This window comes from Scardinius erythrophthalmus, assembly GCF_964197995.2.
Source record: "Scardinius erythrophthalmus genome assembly, chromosome: 17".
In the NCBI taxonomy this organism is placed as follows: Eukaryota; Metazoa; Chordata; class Actinopteri; order Cypriniformes; family Leuciscidae; genus Scardinius; species Scardinius erythrophthalmus.
Genome location: NC_138237.1, coordinates 11213324 through 11235883, shown reverse-complemented (window position 1 = coordinate 11235883; position 22560 = coordinate 11213324). Strand labels below are relative to the sequence as shown.

The window sequence follows — 22560 nt, the reverse complement described above, 5'->3', positions numbered from 1 at the left end:
TCTAAAATGATCGAGAATGCATGGCTTTCCCCCCGCCGAATACAGCAGTAACATGGAGAGGTTGCTGCACACCCCCCGAGATGTAAGCGCAGTCACATGACCGCCTGTGTCCTATTGATTCCTCAAATCGTGTAATAATACTGCCATCTGCAACACTGAACATTTGAGTAGCAGAACGTACTATGATGCCACCACGAATATCTCGCCCACCGCGGAGTATTTATTCGCTCTTTTTAACGGTAAAAAAGACGTTTTTTTTATTTATTATTTATTGGGAAGTGTTCTCTCAAAGCTTGCCCATATATTGCTGCGCGTTTTTAAAAGGATTCGGTATGGCACGAACATTTGTGTTTTATAATCTCGCTTTTTGTACTTCACTGCTTTAATGTTGTGAGCTGAGCTTTTTTGTGACCGTCAATCCCACAAGCCCTTGCGATTTTCACAGCGGCATGATTCAACAAATCGGCTCTTTTGAACCATGTTTTGAACAGATAATTTCCAAAAATGATTCAGGGAATCTTTTACGTCATGACGCAATTGCGTCATACGTATTCCAGCGTAGCATATTATGCTCTAACACATTTATTACGTTTTTTATAAAGTGTTATTTTATGTGTCCTGGTAAAGTTTGTTGCAGCCTTGATTCAGATTCAGAAGTATTTATTTTAGAACCTAGATATTCACAGAAGGCAACACTATTAAGCTGAAATAACCGATTTCCTAATCTTTTTTGTAACTTTTTTGGTGTTTGGCAAAAAGTTATTTTTCACTTAATCCGGATCCCTTTTGAATGTGTGACTTGAGGTTTTGTTTTGAGGAGCTGACTCGAGAAATTATAGGACCTCACCTCTGTTTCGTGAAACATTCGTTCTGTCGGTTCAGCAGGATAAGATCGGCCATAGACATCATATATATGATGTCTATGAGATCGGCTATGTGAACCGGTTCAACTGATTCATTGAAAAGATCCGATTCATACGAGCAATTCATTTACCGCACTTGGATAAAGAAAATCTACGGTTGGTTAATGATCTGAGATCATATATCTCGAAACAAGACCACGTATTAAAATGACTTTATTATGGCGAGTGGCGAAATGCTGGAACATTTAGTGGATTGTTGGTTTTGTGCCACACTTACCCATGAATCATTTTGATTAATAATTGTCCTTTTAATCGTGATTTTAAATGCGGTATAGGCCTACAGCAATTTGCAATATTGCAAATAAATGCTGTTTTTTACAATAATCAGAGCATTATCAACATTACCATAATCAGCTGTGACTGGGATTTTATTATTATCATCGGTTTTTATTATTAATATTCCATAATTGCCATATGGAAGTTTTTGTCCTTGTAAAGGACATCCTCTCATCAACAGATAAGCCACCAGACTAGTTAGTGTAGCCTAATGTGGTTGGTAACCTTCAAATGAAACCAAATAGTTCCATCTAGTGGTGAAAGTGATGCTGTGTTTATTTGCATAAATTACATTTTATGGGTTGCAGGCTATTATATTTTTTACAGTCTATGGTTGCAGGGTAATACTGTTTGCAGTTAGGTCTAGTGTATATATATATATATATCATTTGTGTGTGTGTGTGTGTGTGTGTGTGTGTGTGTGTGTGTGTGTGTGTGTGTGTGTGTGTGTGTGTGTGTGTGTGTGTGTGTGTGTGTGTGTGTATTAGTGCGTTTTAGACCAATTGTGACACAGTTATCTATTATTTATATCTTGCAAATATTTTAGTTCATACATTTAACGCAACATATATGTAAAGTATACTTTGATTTGCAAGATTTTTCAAATAATTAATTCCACTCACTTTTATAACCTAACATTTCTCTTTTGACATTCAACTTCATTTCATAAATTAGCCATTATGATGACGTAAACGACAGCATGAGAAATCCACCTTGCCCGTCTTGCATTTTGCTGGACTGTTTACAAAACTGACAGTGCCTTTGAGTCTCATCCATTCTTTCAGACTTTGCTATCTGGGTCACACTGAACTATTATATCTTTAAACACATCCCTCAATATTATCCCAATATGATAACTCACAGAAAAGCACGCACGTCGCCTCATCTGCATGCACGCATTGTTCACTTGTTGGTTTTTCCATCCAAGTGAAACCACAAGCATCAAAGCGCATCTGTTCTTTCTGATTTACAGAACAATACAGGTTTTTAGGGGATGTTGTTCTCCTTCAGTGCCATTGAATGCAGGCATGAACAGTGTTTACCATGTAATTAACACTATTTAAATTTTGAGGCTTTTCCTATTATCCATGGCATGACATGCTTGTTTGTGGGCTTTGCAGGAACTTCCATTCTGCCATTGTTTGCTGGGTGAGAGATGTGAAATTAACAGCGGATATCATTGAAAAGTGCCAAGTAATTTCATCACGCTTACTGTCCTCAAAAATTCTTAATTCTTCTCCCAGTTATACATCTGCACCAAGCACTTTACAATGATGGACAGTGTTGTATGTAGCCTAACTTCTTCCCTGTGGTATTTAAGCTTTTAGGTAGTGCTTTCACTTCATCCACTATAATGCCTTTTTTTACAGTAGCTGTCAGCAAAATATGAACTCCTTATTTCATAATTGTGTGCAGTCCTTTGTATGGCACTAACTGGGGTTTTGTGACCATTTTTATAATCATTTTATTTGAATCAAAATGCTTGTTTAGCAGTACTAAAAAATATAAACACACACACACACACACACACACACCAAAAAAAAACTGTATTTTCACGTTTTATGAGAACTTTCCATAGACATACTAATTTTAATACTGTTCAAACTGTACATTCTATATCTCCTAAACTTAATCCTTCACCTAACCCTTACAGAAAACTTTCTGCATTTTTACATATTCAAAAGCACACTTATGATTTATAAACTGTTTTCCTCATGGGGACAAAAAAATGTCCCTACAAGGTCGATAATCACTATCTTTGTAGGTCCCATTATGTAGGGTTTACCAGGTCCACACACACACACACACACACAAGAAGATGACGGTGAAGAAAAAAATGTTGATCTTTCATCTTTCTGCAGAACCAACCAGTGTTTTATGTATTGCCTATAAAATTCATCTATTATAATATAAACAGATTTGTAACTGGAGATCTGTTGACAGCTTTAGGCTGCAGTGTCCATTACCAGGAACTTCATTGTTCATAAAAAAAAAACACACACACACAAAAAAAACACTGCCCTTATCTGGACTGTTGGCTGGTTTTACAGGTGTTTTGGGCACTATTTAGCTGGTCAGAATGGGAGACCAGTTAAATTAGCCAACTGTTTTTTTTTTTGTTTTTTTAATCACCATTTTCCTATGACATAAAGCAACTGCAGGAGAAAACAATAAGGAGCCATTTACAAGTTATTTTTACCCCACATCTAATGAAATACCGATGACACTTCACATTTAATCTGTCTTGGGGAGCATAATAGCCCGTGGCTGAGATAATGACAGGTTAGCTCAACATGACATTCTGTTTTATTTTATATCAAGTAGCCTAACCCATCAAGATACTGACGCAGAACCCCTGGGAGGGGGCATTAAACTTTCAGCGTAACACCCTCACGAACCATCCAGACATTGGCACGACAATTTCTCTCTATAGCGCGCAGGAAATTATCGCGTCATTTTCTTTCACTTTCTAAGTGGTCGTCGTCACGGGAGTATATAAATGAACTGATTATCCAAATGCACCATTACAGGGGCCTCTACTAGCAATAACTGTACGAGTAGTTACAGGAGTAGCCAACTGATCAAGGAAGGTGAAGGGACTTGAGTCTTAATTGGGCGTTATGTGCCTCGTATGGAGATCCAGATTAGTGGTGTCCATGATTCTGGTTGTTATACTCTGTGGTGTGTATGCATCAGACGTACAACCAATTGGGAAAGTTTATCCACGCGGGAATCACTGGGCTGTTGGTGAGTGAAAATCTTATTTTTAATTTTCCCAAACCAAAAACAACAATAGCCGTTTGGGTCATATAGCTATATATATAGCATATACTCGGTTTTGGAGCCGAGTAAATGCATTTAAATTGATGTTACGTTACATAACGCAGCAGTTATCCTGCATATTTTAAACATCCAAAACAAGCTTTACTCTGCGTTTACATTTGTTACTTTTTTAAATAGAAAATTCTATTAAATGCGTAGAGTCACTGTTGTGCTTAAATACTGAATGTTGAGAATTTAAGTCAAAGTCAAATGAGCAACAACAGTAGCCTACTTGTTGAAAAGAAGTGTATTTATTTTCTATACAAATAAGTAGTAAGATGTGTACAATAACAGGCTGTTATCAAATATAAGCTATTAAATTAAAACATCAAATTGTAAAATATCAATTTTAAAGTGGAATAAATAAATGATAATACGTTTTTTTTTTAAACAAATATGCTGATCTAGAGGACCTATAATGTAACCTCTAGAACTTTTGATCTCCAAAAAAACATACGCAAAAATGGTTCTGGATAAAAAGATTTGTTGCTGAACGGAGCTGCATGCAAACCATTGAAAAACTGAAGAAATGCTTTAAGAGTTTGCAGTAAATTAAATCAGTATAACTACAGGCAATGATAACAATATAAACCACTTGATTAAACATACCAGTGGAAGTTTATCAAGTGCATGTATTATGTATATCTGGAGTGATTGCAAAACGCTCAAGTGTCACTTAAGCTTTGAGACTGATGAGTGAAAGTGGATCCGTGGGGTGTAAAGAGCAGACTAACACCTGTATCTTAACTGGATGAAAATAGGAGGTGTGCAACTGGCTTTTTCTAGGTTTGTGTGATGAATTTGCTAAGATAAGAAGGTATAATAGGATATGTTCTTTTGATTCTGTTTTTGAGTCTGAATGCATTCTGTTGAGATGTATTCTGTGCTACTGAACTCGTGTTGTATTCAACATTTTCTCATGAAGTCTATCTTTACATGATGAATAGAAGGAATTATGGATAATTTGGCTCAAATTACATTTTCTTTGCACATTAATACCAGACTAGATTCAATATGTGTGTTTTCAAGATATACATAATCTGCATTGTTATGCTTTTTGCTTGTGTAATGGAGGCCATCTAGTAGCTGTGCGTGTAAACCTCACTCCCCCGGTCTCAAGAAGCACACTAGCGACTGACACTAGAGGCTGCGGTTTTTAGTGTCCTTATTAGTGCGCCCGCCTCCTATGACGGTGACTCTGGTTTGAATCCCGCTCTGAGCTGTAAGAGTAGGACCAGTCACATTGGTGCCGTGACCCGGATGGAAGTGAGGCGAGTGTAACAGAGGCCAGCTGTTCAAGTATCTCTCACTCCCCTGGCCTCAAGAGGAGCACTAGCAACTGATGCTGGCTGCAGTCTTTAACATCCTTGTTAGTGCACAAACCTCTATGACACTGGTTCGAATCCTGCTCAGAGTGGGTAGGAATAAGACCAGTCAAACTTGCAACCACATGAAATCCATATACGTTTAGTCATATTTATATTAAGAGCATGCATTTGACTTAAAGTCAGAGCAACAATCAGCCTATAATGACCTATATTTGTTTTAGGGCACTTAATGGGCAAGAAAAGCACAGATGAGCAGGTCAGACCAGAGGAATCAGAAGGTGACGATAAGACCTTTATGACGACCCCAGACCAGGATCTGCTGTTGGAAAGATTCAACAAACATCTGCCCCCACTCCTGTATGCGCTCATGAGAGGACGGACAGGAGCGGAGAGCACGCAGGATGGCACAGAGGAGGTCGATGCTCCGAAACTGCTCGAGCGCATGCTGACCAGGAGACGTCAGTGGGAGGAAGATCACGAGAGAGACAGACAAGTCAAACTGGTGAGAACATAGGAACTAAATCCTTAACAAAATCATTATGTTCATGCATAAATGCATGCAAAACGCATGTAAAGTGCATAAGGTTCTCATCTAATAGTGCTTTTTTATCACATAATTGGTCTGCAATAATGAACAAACATTATTATTATTATTAACCTGTTAACTCTCGTGCATTCACAGCATGAATTTCGAGCGTTTAAGCTTTCGATTGATGAAATTATGATGATTACTAAAATATGTGATAGGGAAAGAAAGCAATAAAAAAGTGTCCCGCTACCAGGAAGACAGTAAACAGGCTAGAGTTTTTATTTGACAAAATAACGATGATCACTGTTGGGTTTAATGCATTTCTAAGTAATTCATTACTGTAATTTAATTACTTTTCCCTTGAAAAAGTAAAGCAAAGGATTACTTTAAAATTTTGTGTAATTTAATTGGTTACTTCGGATGTAATTGCATTAAATATCGAATAGATTATAGAACAATAGTGGATTTAACAACAAAATTTACGTCTAATGTTAAAAATAATGCAATAGAGAGTAATTAGTACAGTAATCTAATTACACTATTGAAGATGTAATTAGTAGCTAGTAAATAATTACTTTGTTTTTTGTCCTTTGTTTCTTCTATACTGTAAGAATGTTTATTTTTGTATATATTTCAGATACAGATTGAGGACTTCTTGTTAAAGGCTTTGAGAATGCAGGATGACAACCAAAGCTGAGGACAAACTGGACGAAAGACTGTGGTTTGAAGTTCACTTGTCCACTGGCTCAAATACAAATCACTTTATTCCACAACATATAAATAAGCATGTTATATTTTTGTATGTCACTATCTCAATGAAATATACATAAACTGAGTGTCATCATTCTGTATATTTAATGCTATTATTTTATAAATGAATTCATCTTCTTGGTAACTGACACCATATTAGCTTTGTAGTCATAGTTCATCTGAATAATATCTATTATCTGCGGTTTATAAAAATGACAGTGTGTATTATGTAGATATGCTACATATAAATACATTGCTTTCCATGCATTATGATTAAACAGTAAATGTACTAAGCTGAATGCGCTAGTATGTGTCACAGAAGAGTAAAAAAAAACTGCATTTCTCATTCTGAGAGTAAATTTATTATTGGTTATGATTGATCTATTGAGGTGACTGGCCATAAACGGCCTATTAGTCAAGCGTTCACTTAACAGAGGCAGGCAGGTTACAGGAAAGCTCTTCACCGCACACCAATGACCATCTGAATAACTAAATCACAATTGTCTGTGAGAACTGGCAGGAAATTGTTGATGGCCTGTCTCGCCCGCTCTCAGCTGTCTGTGCGCAATAATGGCTCCAATTATTCACACCAGTGTTTCTAACAATGAAAAATGTCAATTGGAGCCACTTTCATTTGGTTAAATTCATCGAGTTCACAGGGATGTGTGCTTTTCTCATTTGTCACAGATGAGCGACCACTAATAGAAATTAAGCATCAATCAGAATCTAATGCATCATTGATAAAGTTACTGCAAAAATGCCAAATGTTAGATTTGGTGATGACAGTCGTGATGTGTGTTCATGCAGATGTACATGGGTTTGGTACGGGTGTCTTGTATATTGTAATGCAAACAACTATATTGACTGTATAAATTTGTGAAATTTGTGTCTCTATATGTACCTCTTGAGAGGGATTTTAAAACAAACCTCTATTTTATTTTAAAGGTTTACACATCTTAGTGTGTCGAGAAATAATTATCTACATCATACAACTTTATAATACATGCTTCATTTGAATTTTACACTGTATAAATTACAAAAATTACAACTATGGGGTTGTTATTTGAGGAGTGTATTTGGGGACTAACCCTTATTTATTATAACTCCTGATTATAATAAAAATAAAAAAAGTTGAATGAAGGCGGGAAATAGAACACAACCTAAAAATTCACCACAAATTAAAAAATGTGTAGATTGTAAGCAGTGCTGGGCAGATTGCTTACAAATTGTAGTCAGTTACTGATTCCAAATTACATGACAATTTTTTTTTATTAGTAACGTAATCCACTACATTGCACATTTAGGTAAATATAATCTGACTACTGTTTTACTTTTAGATTACTTTTGAGGAAAAAAAATTTCCATTCCTTGTTATAACTTATCAACAACATGTAGTGCATTAAACTGCAGGGGTTCGTAAAGGGTTTGTTCTCCCAAAAATGAAAATTCTGTCATCATTTACTCACCCTCATGTTTTTCCAAGAGTTATGAAGAATGTTGTTAACCAGACAGGTGACTGCACCCATTGACTTCCATAGTATTTTTCCCGAGTATTTTTTAAAAAACAAAATATGATCTAGTTACAAATACTTAATTTTGGAATCTGATTACGTAATCCAGTTTACTACCCAGCACATTAGTCTATTGCCACAGTGTGGGCGGAGAAGAATGTTCCAAACGCAACCACTAGATGGCGGCACAATGAAGGAGAAGCGCCACAGTGAGCGAATATTGATATATCATTTCTTTCCATTGCTTCACTTGTCGTGTCTCCCAAAATGCCTGATAAACAGAAGTTCTGGTGTCCTCTACAGTGGAAATGTCGGAAATCAACGGCCTGTGTTGTATAACAGAAAGCCACATTTTGATTATAAACCCCATACATTTTCCTGAGATGTTGATTTAAGACAAAGAATTTGAAAATTAGTCCGATTTAAACGATAATTACAAAATATTATCATTTTCCATAAGAGTGCTAAATTTGTCAGTCAGTCATTTTTAAAGACCAAGGAGAAGTTATTGTCATGGTGAAACCTCCATATATTTGTATCTCTGAAGCCCTGGATGTGCATGCTCTTTACAGGACGTCCAGACTGAGACATGTGTGGTGTCAGAGAAATTCACTAAAATATAATGTACACTACAGAGGACAAATGTCTATTCCTGCACTGTAAAAAATTTGCTGTAGTTTTGCAGCTGTTTGCCAGTAACTTACTGTAGATTTAAATTTATGTTATTTACTGGCAACAGTTTGTTCAAAGTTAAATGATCATTAAACATTAACAAGTCTTTGTCTTTAAAGAATAAAATTATAAAATAACAATCTAATGCAAAGCATTCTGGGAACCAGAAATCTTCATCAACCTTTTTCTGTTTATTTCCTTCAGATTTTGGTTCCCAGAATGCTTTGCATGAGGATGTTATTTTAGTTTTATTCTGTAAAGATAAAGACTTGTTAATGTTTAATGTTCATTTCATTTTGAACAAATTGTTGCCAGTAAATAACATCAATTTAAATCTACAGTAAGTTACTGGGAAGTAGCTGCCAGTAATACTGTAATTTCTACAGATTTTTCTAACAGTGTGGGTCCCAGGAGGATATAATAAACAATTTATTACAAATATCTAGGATTATATAGAATTTACCCTAAATATGCAATGATAGTTAATGGCCTGTAGAAATTAAAATGCATTTATAATAAATATGCAATAAAAATGGACTCAAGTTGTATGTAGTCATATAGCACGACAACCTCAACAATTTAAAAAAGCATTATTGGAGACAGATTGCATTTTATATTTTTATGAGCTTGTTTATCTTATTGAATAAAAAAAAATTCATCTGTACAGTGAAAACATACAACAAAAACGTCATGGGAATTGGCCAGCTGCTTTGTACAATACAATGAACAAACCCTATAGCACTGAATGGCTATTTTAAAAGGGACAAATGTGATTCTGTGGGATTAAACGCATGCATTCATAATGCAAACATTATATGATCGATATTTATTTCTATCCTTAAATGTTTTTTTGGTCCAATAATGGTTGAATTATGTGCGAATTAGCAGGGAAGCTTTATTGAACTCTTGATAAAAAACAACAAAAAAAACAGTAATGTACAATGAACAACTCGGGGAGGTTTATGAACGACAAACAGACGTGAAAACCACTTTCAGGACCAAACAGAGTGTGATTTGGAAAGTTAAAGGAGATGCAAACAAGTCTCTGAGTGTCTCAGTCAGTCCAGCATCATTCTCAGTCTACCACGTCTTCCCTATAGACTGGATGTGTTCCTTAGCTTTCATTCTTAGCGAGGCGATGCTTGTGTTTCGTGGGTCTACCTCTTCTAGTGAAAATTTATCCATGAACCCCGAGCACTGATACGCCGGTGGAGGGGGGCACACCGCCCCGATATGGTGGTTGAACGTGGATGAGCTGAGGAACTGTGGAGGGGTGTAGCTGGCTGGAACACCCTGCTGAGGGGTGATGAAGCTGGGCAGGGACTGCAGGGGAGAGCCGGAGGAAGAGATGGGTCCGGTGAGCCAGGGCTCCAGCGGCAGACCGCTACCCAGAGACAGTGGCCCTGATCTGGGGATGGACAGCATGGAGGACTCCTGCAGCTTGATGGAGCTCACCTCCAGTTTCTCTTGACGTCGCCACTTTGCACGGCGGTTTTGGAACCACACCTGAAATGTGACATAAGAAAGGATTTAGTTTATAATGCAGACGTTGCACACATTGAAAATTCACATTGTGAGGGAAGTTTAGATGCTCTTAATATGTAAAAACCCTTCAAATACACTGACAAAAACTAAAAATGGTAACATCTAAATTATCTGCTTGACTTAACCAACCTATATACATCAATTTAAAACTTTTTATGGGATAACCTTATTATCTAGCTCTTTAAGGTACAGTGTACACTTGCAAAAATGGATTCATCTGTTTTCATAATTGATGTTTATTTGATGATAAAATTGTGGGCTATATATATATATATATATATATATATATATATATATATATATGTCAATTGGTTATGGTCGAATCATAATTTACTTGACTTGTTATTTGAAACCCAATTAAATTTGACACCCTTTCCCCCCTAATAAAGGTTACTTAGCTGTCACTAAATTTATTTTCTAATATTTACTCATTTTAAATTCAGTTCAAAGAACATAAAATTCCAATGAAATCAAAGAGAAGGCCAAATTTTCTCTGGTACAACACAAGAAAAAATGACTGATGTGAAATCTCTTATTTTTGCCGAACTTTTTCAAATTTTACTTATATTTATATTATAAAAAATAACTTCAATTATAAATAAATAAATGCGTAGTTACGTACTATCCTATTTTATTTGAGTTTGTATTATATATATATATATATATATATATATATATATATATATATATATTTAAACGTTATTAAAAATATATTTTTTTACTTTTATATTAAAAATTACATTTATTGTACATTTATTAAAAATGTTTTTTTATATATATATATTTAATATATATATTTTTAATAGGCTATATATATTTTTTTAAGTAGGCTAACTAAAGAAACCAATGATGAACATGTAAAAAAGAAAGGTCACATAAATAAGGTGAAATCCTATTTCTAATGTGTCATTATCTTATTCTCAAAGTACAGAGCTCATGATGCCCATCATCTGTGCTGCGCACGCGCCGTGCTCACCTGTACTCGAACCTCTGGCAGGTTCACTTTGAGCGCGAGCTCCTCTCTGCTGTACACGTCAGGGTAATGCGACTTCTCAAACGCCCTCTCGAGCTCGTGCAGCTGAAATGTGGTGAACGTGGTCCGGTTCCGCCGGTGCTTTTTCTTGGGATTTTCATCATCCGATAATTTACCACCATCCGCATCTGGATCCGGACTGACCATGACAGCAGATCTACACACACCTGTGGGAAAATAATGTAAAGTTTTCCTTGAGAAGGTGTGACGTGTTCATATTCTAGTTAAAAATCAGGCATTTTAATTATTTACCTTTTTTAACTACACGTGAAAACATTTTTAAAAAGTCATTCAGCTTTTATTGGTATATATTCCGTATAGCCTAAAATTTTCATTTATGTAATAATATTTTATAGCCCATAATTATTTGAATAATGCAACTTTCTTTCTTTCATTCAATTTTAACGTCTATTTCATTTACAATTTAAATACAGCCTATAAATCTAAACACGCCTAAAACTTTTCAAAAAAACTTTCAACTTATATTAATAGCACATTTAAATGTGCATCAGATGTACATGTTTATTAATAACTTGAAAATGTAAGTTATTTTGCTATAAAGTGCTCTGTTTTAAAGCGTGAAAATGAAACTTTACGCATCTGTTTACTCACCATCAAAGTTCTTGGAGTTCTTAGAGTCCTTTTTCGGGGACAGCAAGAGCTCAGTGTCTTTGACGGGCTTTCCTGATCCATAGGAAAACGCCGGGTGGAACAAATTCTCTCCTTTAAATCCCAAAATGGATTCAATGCTGTGGATCCTCGTTTGGGATCCAGGACTGCGAACCAAGCGCGCGGATGGAGAGAGGCGCTCTTCCATGTCTTGGGACTGGGATCCAACAAGCTTCATCGAACGTTTTGATGTGGAAAAAAACAAAAACAAAGTATGGAAAGCTCAGCTATATTTCCTATTCAGTACACTCAGCAGCACATTAATTTCCAATAGTCCAGACTGTCCCAGCAGAAGCAAGTCAAGCAACTTTCTCCAGTAGTGGTCCTGCACACACTGAGGATGCAGTGGCCCCCAGGGGCCTTATATGGATTCCCCTCGACCGGGATTCTATTGTTGTGAGTGACATCCCCTTCGACACGTCAAGAAACGTCAGATTGGCCGGAGTGAGGAGGGATGTAGTATTGTCCCTGAGAAGAGCATTTAACTCCTCCCAGAGATTCTTCTGCATAATGGCAGCTTTATAAACCGCCTTACATAAATCTTAAATAATCTTTTCCCACTCCAGATGTCTTGACCATGCTGGCCTGTAGAAATGAGAGGAACTGGGGCTGGATTACATCTTTAAGGCCGAAACAGATCATAATTACAAGATCTCTGCACGCGCAAAATAACATTAAAAACGTCAGTTTACAAAAATTCTCCGTGGTAACCACGTGCACCCGAAATAGTTGCTTGTTAGGCACCAGCGTCATAAAAACGCGTACACAGTTTGGGCTAAAAGAGATTCAGTGTAAGTTTATCATGTGAAAATCACAGCTATGAGGTGACAGTAGATTTCTATATTTGTTTCTAATTTTATTTGATTGATTTTTGCAATTCAAACGATCCCTTTATAAAATGTTTAAAGTAGCTAGACCTATTATTTGTTCATGAAGAAATTATTATAATAATGGAATTTGTATTAATAAAAAATATAAAACAAAGAGTTACAAAAATGGGTCTAAATAGCCTTATATAATAATAATAAAATAAAAATAAAACATTTACATTTAAAACTCAGGCTTTCTTGGAAGATTGAACTGTAAAGGCGATAATATTCTATCCTATAAAAATAAAATAGTAACAAAAATAACAAAGTTGGCTATTCATACAAGTTCTAGAAGAAAATGTAAACGTTATAAAGTCTGTTTATGAACAGCAACATATTGAAATCCTTTAAATCTGAACGGAATATGCTCAGAATAGCCAGAAAATTTGATAAATTGGTAGGATTTAACTATTATATCTAATTGAACTGTCATAAGTTTTGGTGATCAAACATTTAAGAAGCCTAATTACCAGTCTAAACCGATAAAACACCGCCAAGAACTCCTTTACGCCTACACTTCGAGCATGGAGTGCTTTGGGCCATTAGGAGATTTTGTTACATGAACAAAACGCGATCTCAAGCAGCAAGCGCGCGACCCCTGAGAGCTGGCCTACAATTGAGGTGCAGTTAATTGGAAGAATTTGCAAACTTCCTCAATATTGAATGGATACGTGTAATTAGCTCCGAACAAAGATTGACAGCAGTCTGATAATCCGCAGGACACACGCTGGTTTGAGGGGATTACACACTTTCCCCCCTCTGTCCAAAACAGCCCAAATCCTTTCAACCGCTTGGCTTTTCCCTAATTACAACAGATAATGTTGGTATTCCGAGATTTATTCAAAGATACACACACACACGACAAACCAAACACCGCAAAATACAAGAACGTGTTTATGAGCTAAAAAAAATATCTAGGCCTATCTATCTATCTATCTATCGATCGTCATATTTTCTGATAAGGATTTTAATATAAGAATATTTACAGAAAAGGGAAAAGTACACATTTAAGTAGGCAATGTTTTTTATACCTGTTTGGTTTGTTTTCATCTTATTATAAAGGTCACGACAAATTTTTAAAGTGCAAATTTCCACTAATATTTGGTCATATAATGCGAAGAGACAAGATTACTGTGTTATATGTCTACTGAAGGAATTTAACTCGTTTTAGACCTTGTAATCCTATTATCAGGTAATCTTAAAACTCCAAATACATGCTCTTTTTTAATAACCACGAACTTAGAATCGTTTCATATTTATTTTCTCCCATCTTGCCATCTGGTATTGCTAAATAAACCAACATTTTTCAGGCCCTTTTTATTGGATTTGGCTGTTTGCTTGTGCATGTAACGCTATAAAATATTTGCAAGTATGAATGTTATGGCCAAGAAAATCTCACAGACAATGACTTATTTTGATCACAAATGCAGTTTTTCAGTCGTCTGTTTTATTCATCGGTTTAATCTGTTTACACACGAGACAATCGATCATATTCATGCCTATTTACCTCACATTACGTAAGTGACTTAATACATAAGACTAAAGAATCCTAATAAACATTACAATATCATATGCGCCAATGCTAGATGATCTGCTGTCAAGAAAAGAAGAAATAACAGCATCACATTCACCTCAACCCTTGTGCAAAAAAGCAGAGCTTCTCCTCCGCCTCTGGTTCAAGTCATTATATGTGTGTTAGATATATTTACAGGTAAATATTGCAACATATGCACAAAAAAAAGGGAAAGAGAAAAGACACTACAACATAATTTATTAACAAAACATACAAAAGAAAATAAGTCGAAATATGGGGCCAAGCAAATGACATTCAGAGAGGCTGAAAAGCTGATCAGATGTTGCAGCGTTGGAAATTAAAAACTTGGGTGACTGTCTTCAAATGAAACTTTGGTAACCCTTTACAACAAGGTCTCATTTGATTTTTCTCATTTTTGATGTTAAAAATGTATTCGTAAATTAAGGTTAACTTAGCTTAACTTATTTTCATAGTTCATTTTAAAGGGATAGTTCACCCAAAAATGAAAATTCTGTCATTAATTACTCACCCTCATGTCTTTACAAACCCATACGACTTTCATTCATCTTTGGAACACAAATAAAGATATTTCTGATGAAATTGAGAGATTTCTGTCCCTCCATAGACAGCTATGCAACTACCAACTTGTGTGACACTTCAAGAGGTTCATAAAGAGGCTTTTATTCACATTTAAACATTGATCTGCGAACATAAACAGAAGCTCAACTGAACTTACTGATCAATGTTTAAATGTGAATAAAAGCCTCTTTACGACATGAGGGTGAGTGATTTTTCATTCCATTTAACAAATGAAACCTTATTGTAAAGTGTCACCGAAACTTGAACAGCAATAAATCAATGCGGAGGGAAAATTAAGATACTGTTCTTGTTTTATGTTTTTTTTTTCAAAAGAAACCAGGGCTGTGTTTCTCAAAAGCATTGTGAGCTAAGTTGAGCTAAGTTAAGAATTACGATGCTTTTGGGAAACGCAGACCTTGGATTGTAAATGTGTGAATTTGCTAAATCATTACATGACAGAACACTTCTCCTCAGCCTTGGACTTCATCTCTGTCAGTGTAGCGCTGGCTTTCTCTTTTATCTGATCCATGTCCATGTTCTGTAAGTTCTGCATCTGCCCCAGGATGGAGTCCTTTTCCTCCTCCTCTGTGGCGTCCTCATCCACCATCTTCAGCAGCTCCTCGGGAACATCGACATCATCTCCTGCCATCTGGAGCATGTTATCGTCCTGCTCACTCTGAGGGGGGAATACACACAGGGAGTCAAACGGGGACAGAAGTCATGCTGTTACTTTTTAGGACATATTTACATTAGTGTTTTTTGAATCTCGACCAGCCTCAACCAATGAATTTCAAGATTTGTCTGTTATACACAATTATAATAAATACATTTAAAAAAAAAAAATTTGGTTCCAAAAGAAGGTTTTCACATAAAAGCCATTTTTGTGCCATAGAAGAACCTCTCAAGAGCCATTTTCTTCTTAGTGTAAAGAACATTTTGTGCAATGGAAAGGTTCCATGGATGTTAAAGGTTCTTCATGGAACCTTAGATGTAAAGAACCTTTATTTTTAACTAAGTTTTCAAAAATTACTGATATTATTCATGTACTAAATTTTAGTTTGATAATGTTTTTATTTAATATTTAGTATTTTTAGGGGATTTTATGGTACTAAATTATATTTATGCAGTAGTTATATTCCATTTATTACCGGTGAACCACTTTTCGAGCAGAGACCTGAAAATTTAACTTAAACTGCTATAAATCTTGAAGGCTTTGGAGCACAAACTTAAGACACTTGGCAGATTATTGCTGAAGTGAAAAAAAACAAAAAAAAAACAAACATTTTTTTTCTATGAAATATACATATTTTCCAAACCAATTTTACTCTAAAACTGTGAGAAATCTTAAAAAGGTTGTGTTCCAAATTTTAGGTTGATATAAAAAAAATGAGCTTTCAGTATGAGTTTGTGTGGGTGCAGTACAAAAAGTTTCCACTAGATGAAATTAGTTTCCCATTCCCAGGAGTACAATTTATAATTTTTACATTTTCAAATCATGTCCATGATTTTTTTTTTTTTTTTGTGTATTCACATATAAAGTGCCAAAAACTTTATCAAGTTTTGTAGCATTCCTATGACGTAAAACATTCTAAAAAATAAAAAACGAATGAGAAGAATGACCGAAGAGTACCAGAGGAGTGTATCAAGCATTTTAGACTCTTTGCATTAATGCATCACATATTGAAGAATTAAGAGAGAAAATTAAGCTGTAAAAAGACAAACAGATGTTGTGGAAAGCCAATATTGTTGGAGGCTTGCGCAGACCTCAGTTCACTCTCTTAATCTGGTTAGCTTATTTATTGGAAGTGCCGAGAGCTCAGAGCCACACAAAGCATCCATATGGGAGAAAATACATTTGTGTGTATGTGCATGTGTGTGAGCCAAATGCAAATTAGGAATTCTAGAGATTAATTATTTTCAACCCAATAAATATTTGTTACGGTAAGTTACTATAAAATTCATGTCACGCTGGAGGACCATTTATGTGCACTGTAAAATGCTATTAGGTTATTCTAAATGCTGAAAACTTGGTGACCAGCATCTAAAACATAGACTTTCCATTTTGCATACAGTTCAAAAGTTTGGGATCAGTTTTAATTGATTTATTTTAACAGTAAATACATTTATAATGTTACAAAATATTTTAAATACATGCTGTTCTTATTCATCAAATAATTCTCAAAAAAAAAAAAAAAAAAACAGTTTCCACAAAAATATTGCGCAGCACATCTGTTCTTAACATTGATAATAAAAATAAATGTTTCTTGATTGGCAAATCAGCATATTAGAATGATTTCTGAAGGATCATGTGACTTAAGAATGCGAGTCATGATGTAATGATGCTGAAAATTCAGCTTTGCATCACAGGAATAAATTACATTTTAAAATATATTTTGTATTTTAAACTGTAATAATTTTTGATTAAATAAATGCAGCCTTGATGAGTATAAGACTTTTGAAAGACAATCTCAGAACTGTAGTGTATATAAATAATCTTACAAACTGATAATAAAAAAAAGTTAAAATGACGATAACGACTATAAAATAAGAAAAACGACTTAGTATTTGAGAAAGGAGGGGGGAGCAAAGTGACTTACTTTAGGAAGCCGGTATTTTTCTCGTAGACAAACCCTCAGAGTAGCCCTCTCTGCTTTCTTGTGCAAGAAATCTGCATCTCGTTCCATTCTGTGGAAATGTTTTAAAAACACATTATCACGTGCTAAGAACAACACAGAGTTTTAAAAAAAAAATTGATTAATACACTATGTCATACAGTGGAAACTAATCTTGTGATTTTCATGTTAAAAAACATACCATTGGTAAACATGTATAATTCACTGGAAAACATGCATTGCACAAACATTGTTTAAAAATCTGTGCGTGACAGAACACTGTAGCGGTAGAACGACATGACCCCTGGGGTTTAGCTTTACAGCTTAACTCTAGATAAAGAGCTTCAGGATGCTTACGGCATTGTTCAGGCAGTGCGACGACTACACTTGAAGCAAAGCTAGTTTACCAGCAACAACTAGATAATAAAATCCTTTGGATGTTTGATCTGAAGCTACACACAGATCTTCAGATGTTTAGATGTAATCTCACAGCAGACATGTGTGTTTATTGTATGAATCATCTGTTTTTAACCTGGTCATATTTCTACTTAAGTGAGCCTGCTGATGCTAGTTGTTATCTCATCTCACTTGAACATGAATAATATCAAATCTTAGGATTAAACTGGCAATAGTTTGTTTTGCTGTACAATTTGATCCGTATGATTTGAAAATCTCCTTATTGTCCCAATACAAAAGGCAACAGCCTTAATGACCTTAAATATAAATATTTTAAATACAGAACCACATGCAGTGTATATAGTGTCATTCACGAAATGAGTAAAAAATAAGTTAAGTAGATAACTCCAACTTCAATTGTTACACTTCAACAGTGAAATAGCCATAAATAAATATCAGCTGTGTCTTTTTAACAAAAAGCAAGAAAAGTAAGGAAGGAAGGAAGATTTGAAATATGCAGAGGTTCATAATTCTCCAATACTTTCAATACTCCCTTGCTACCATGATTGTTTCTAAAAATAGCATTATCCAGCTCAACAAGGCCAGGATAACCCACGCTAAGCTCTGCTCTCAGGACTGATTAGCAGCTAGCATCTGACGCTTGCTCTCTGATACCAACATGGAGTCTGTTCGTCTTTAATGGTTGACATTATCATCATCTTCACACCCTGAGATAGTTCAGGTACAGGTCTTAGCATGAATACATCACTTAGATTTATGAGCTTGCATCACTGCTCATGTTGCTCCATGCATGTTAAGCTGCACTTTGCAATTGAAATCAATGCAGCTTTTAATTTAAACAGCCTAAAAGTGTTTTCTGTAACACATCAACACCTTTAAGGATGGAAGAAGGATCCAAAACAGTTGTCATTGGGATAAATAATACATTAATCCCACTAAGAACCAAACAATCTCCAAAAAAAGATAAAAAACAAACTTAAAAACATAATATACAAGATGCCATATGCATGTTTTTTTCTCCACTTACTTGGTCAAGGTCATTAAATGATAAATATGCAAGGACAAATAGGGCCAGAGAGGCCCGAACTTTACTTACTTTTCCTCCACTACTTGTTTCTGGTACTCCTCATATTCTTCTCTAGTCATGCCGGCGGCCGCTGCGGGGTCCTTGGGGGTCTCCGCCTCAGCCTTTTCCTCACCTCCTCCAAGTCCCATTCCCTTCAGTGGGTTCCCAACCATACTTTTGATTAAAAACGCCATTATTTACCCCGTTGGAGTCTCTAGCTTGACGTCCAATTGTGATTCCTTGAACTCTTTTGGTTAAACTCCTTATAGTTTCCAGTAGAGACGTCCCTCAGATGGATTGTTGGTGGTCTAATTGGAGCTAGGCTAACCGACCTGCCTGTCTGTTATCAAGGACACACTGTTGACTAGAAATGGCGGCCAGGGGGACCAAAAAAAAAAAAAAAACGTTTATGGTGCAGCCATAATCTGGATTAAGATACAGCCGTCTACTCTGAGAGGCAGATGGCTGTGTGCTTTCTCTTTTCCACACAATAAAAGTGAAAGAACCCAATGCATTTATCAATCATAAGCTGTAACTAGAGGAAAAAGATATCAGTAGTAGTCACCGATCAGAGAGAAAACTATGAATTTTGTGTTTTGGAGATTAGGTTGGCGTCCGCCATTGACGTCACATTTGTTGTATCCACCCACTGACTGCTAATCACATTACTTAATGAGGGACTGACCAATGCAGCTAGTTCCCAGATTTTCCATTTATACCCCTTCTGAGCCCAAAGAAGCACAGCTACAGGATTACAAACCTGTTTATCTGTTTCACAGGATGTGGATGAAGACGAGGAGATGCAAATTTATACACCATATTTGCTAGCAAACGTCCAGGAAGTGGTTCATCCGTTCTTCAATACTTGTCTGTTGAGATGTTTCAAGAAAAACAGAAAATGGTTATTAAACATGACATTAAATACCATAAAAAATAAAAAAGACTTACCATGGATTTTTGGTGGTTTAGTTTGTCTCCCAATGAGACCAAACTGGTCTTCATTGTTCTAGCTGGTCTTCCAGACTGGTCAAGATGGTCTTCGGGTGGTCTAGCTCTTCAGAGATGGTGGTCAGCTAATTTAGCTGAGCTGATCTTCCAGACTGACTAGCTAACAAACTTTTTTAAATCTTTTAAACTTGACCAACCTGGTGTCAGGTAAGTTAAGCACACAACTTCAAAATGTTCAGCTGTTAAATTTTGCACGGTTTAAACAAAGAACAGCTCATTTCAGGCATTCAATTCACCAAGTAGCATATTAGCATGTAGCATAGCATTCACACACGGAGCAGCATAAACTGAAAAGAACTACTGAAAGGTCTCGTTTAATTTGATCATTTGCAGTTGACAAGTACATCAGGTCAATTTATGTTGCAGTTTGACTATTGTCTTACAAAACAACTCTTGAATGTTGTGCTCTCATTTTGTGAGTTAAATATCTCTTAAAGCTCTGACACATTGATTGTCCTGTGTAAAAACAGCTTAACAGTCTAGGTGGTGTACCTCAGACTGATTTAAGCTGTTTCTACCATAAGACAAATTAGATTTTGCATGGTTTAAACAAGAAATAGCTCAGTTATCAGATATTGAGACAATACCCAGTAAGCATCTTCGATTCTTTGAGCTCCCATGACCTTTGTAAATTAACTCAACAGTTATTGATCCTTTGTCCTAAAAACGATTATCGCGCTTTCATTTTGTAAGGTGATTATCTCCCTTCCAAGCTTTGACACAATGATTGTCCTGTGGTAAAGGTGGGATACCTACAAATTATTTTATTATTCACAGATGATGAATTCAAAGAATCAGGTCAATTCATGTCGCATTTCGATTACTGTCCCTCTTTTGTGGGGCAATAGTCAAACTGCAACATGAATTGACTTGATACACAAAACAACTAAACAAATTTTGTGAGGCGATTATCTCCTATTAAAGCTCTGACACAGTCACAAACTGAAGCTGAGATTGCCTGTCCAAGGTGAAGACACTTAAAGCAACAAGGGCACCATTGTGTCCCCACCGTCCAATAACTGCTCCATTATGAGTCTATTGGAAGCATAAACACGGTGAAAACAAATTATTCCTGAAGGAAAGGTCATTTAAAGAGTGGATTGTTGTGCAAAAGGTCTTAAAATGTTAATTTTCGAGGTGACAATACAGTTGCCTTGGAAGACAACTACTATTCATACAGGAAGTTTGAAGGTAAAATGCAAATATAACCTGAACGTCACTTAGCACTAATAATAAATTAATCCAAAGTGTCCTAAACTAACTAGGTGAATTTAAAACGTATTGGAGACCATTTGAATTTGTTGCCAATTGAGACAGCTTGTGCTCCTATAGGTCCAGTAAGCGTGTGCTGGATTGATTGCACAGCATGGTGGGATGGAGTGACAGATGTGCTAAACGTACGTGCCATCTCTCCATGTAATCCCCTGAAAAGAGAGAGGAGGGGGTGGGGAAGAGAGCGAGAGTACGTGATCATCTGAAGCGTAGAGCAGTGATGGAGAGCGGAGAGAGACAGAGGGAGGGAACGGCTGGATTATCAGCACTAAGAATCATTGGCATATCCCCGTGCAATTCTCGAATGTCACAAAAGGACGCTAGTAAAGAGGACGCTGAAAGCCTGTATCATCCACACAGTGATTCCGTAACTTCCTGAGTATAATTATTTATTAATATGGCATAACATTTTAAAAAGCAATTACCGGTACGCAAACACTAACTTTCGATATGTATGGTGTATTTAACATCTGCTGGCTAGTCGGGATACAAAAACAAAAAACAATGATATGATAGCACCACAAAAAAAAAAAAAATAAAGCTAAAAAAAATAAATAAAAAAATAATAATAATAATAATAATTAAATATTATAAAAACAAATAATATAATATTAATAAAGTAAATATAACATAATATAAAAAAAAACAAAATCTAAAAATAATACAAATAATATAAAAAACATAAAATTTAATTAAATAAATAATTTAAAATAAAAATAATATAAATATAATGTAATATGACAAAAACAAACAATATAATATTAATAAAGTAAATATAACTATATAAAAAAACAAAATCTAAAAATAATACAAATAATATAAAAAACAAAATAAAAATAAATAAATAATTTAAAATAAAAATAATATAAATATAATGTAATTGATAATGTAATATATTTCACTATAAAATAATACTTACAAGTAAGCTACATTTCTAATATTTCCCATAACAAAATACTTTTCGGCCTGTTTTTTCAAAACATTCTGGATTGTAATCGCTAGCGTTCCTTTTCCTCACCATTGATAGAAAGCCTTTAAACCAACATGTAATCAGTTGTTTGTGATGATTGGAGCTGAATGAAGGTGGAGAAAGTGTGTTAAAGCCCTCTGTCTCTGATCTAATCCCTAACGATGGCCCGGGTCA

The 22560-nt window shown here is 35.4% G+C and overlaps 3 protein-coding genes across 3 annotated transcripts; 1 reads left to right on the top strand and 2 right to left on the bottom strand.

Annotated features, from left to right (window-relative positions):
* The first annotated feature begins 3565 nt into the window (after positions 1-3565).
* grp (gastrin-releasing peptide) lies at positions 3566-8064 on the top strand. Its single transcript, XM_081391547.1, has 3 exons — positions 3566-3947; positions 5572-5852; positions 6517-8064. The coding sequence occupies exons 1-3, from the start codon at positions 3821-3823 to the stop codon at positions 6574-6576; spliced, it is 468 nt and encodes a 155-aa protein (XP_081247673.1). The 5' UTR covers positions 3566-3820; the 3' UTR covers positions 6577-8064.
* Positions 8065-9407: 1343 nt separating this feature from the next.
* rx3 (retinal homeobox gene 3) lies at positions 9408-12395 on the bottom strand. The gene is made up of 3 exons (XM_081391185.1): positions 12003-12395; positions 11334-11557; positions 9408-10318 (listed from the first exon to the last, which is right to left on the bottom strand). The coding sequence occupies exons 1-3, from the start codon at positions 12235-12237 to the stop codon at positions 9893-9895; spliced, it is 885 nt and encodes a 294-aa protein (XP_081247311.1). The 5' UTR covers positions 12238-12395; the 3' UTR covers positions 9408-9892.
* A 3094-nt stretch (positions 12396-15489) lies between these two features.
* On the bottom strand, positions 15490-19330 carry cplx4a (complexin 4a; the record flags this gene model as incomplete). The annotated part of the gene is made up of 3 exons (XM_081391629.1): positions 15490-15717; positions 17639-17726; positions 19167-19330. The coding sequence occupies 3 exons, from the start codon at positions 19328-19330 to the stop codon at positions 15490-15492; spliced, it is 480 nt and encodes a 159-aa protein (XP_081247755.1).
* Positions 19331-22560: the final 3230 nt, after the last annotated feature.

Coding starts and splice junctions, on each gene's coding strand:
- rx3 (XM_081391185.1), bottom strand. CDS start 12,237: ATGAAGCTTGTTGGATCCCAGTCCCAAGACATGGAAGAGCGCCTCTCT. Junction 11,558..12,002: donor GAACTCCAAGAACTTTGATG/GTGAGTAAACAG, acceptor ATTTTCCCACAG/GTGTGTGTAGATCTGCTGTC. Junction 10,319..11,333: donor TGCCAGAGGTTCGAGTACAG/GTGAGCACGGCG, acceptor GTCACATTTCAG/GTGTGGTTCCAAAACCGCCG.
- grp (XM_081391547.1), top strand. CDS start 3,821: ATGTGCCTCGTATGGAGATCCAGATTAGTGGTGTCCATGATTCTGGTT. Junction 3,948..5,571: donor CGGGAATCACTGGGCTGTTG/GTGAGTGAAAAT, acceptor TATTTGTTTTAG/GGCACTTAATGGGCAAGAAA. Junction 5,853..6,516: donor GAGACAGACAAGTCAAACTG/GTGAGAACATAG, acceptor TATATATTTCAG/ATACAGATTGAGGACTTCTT.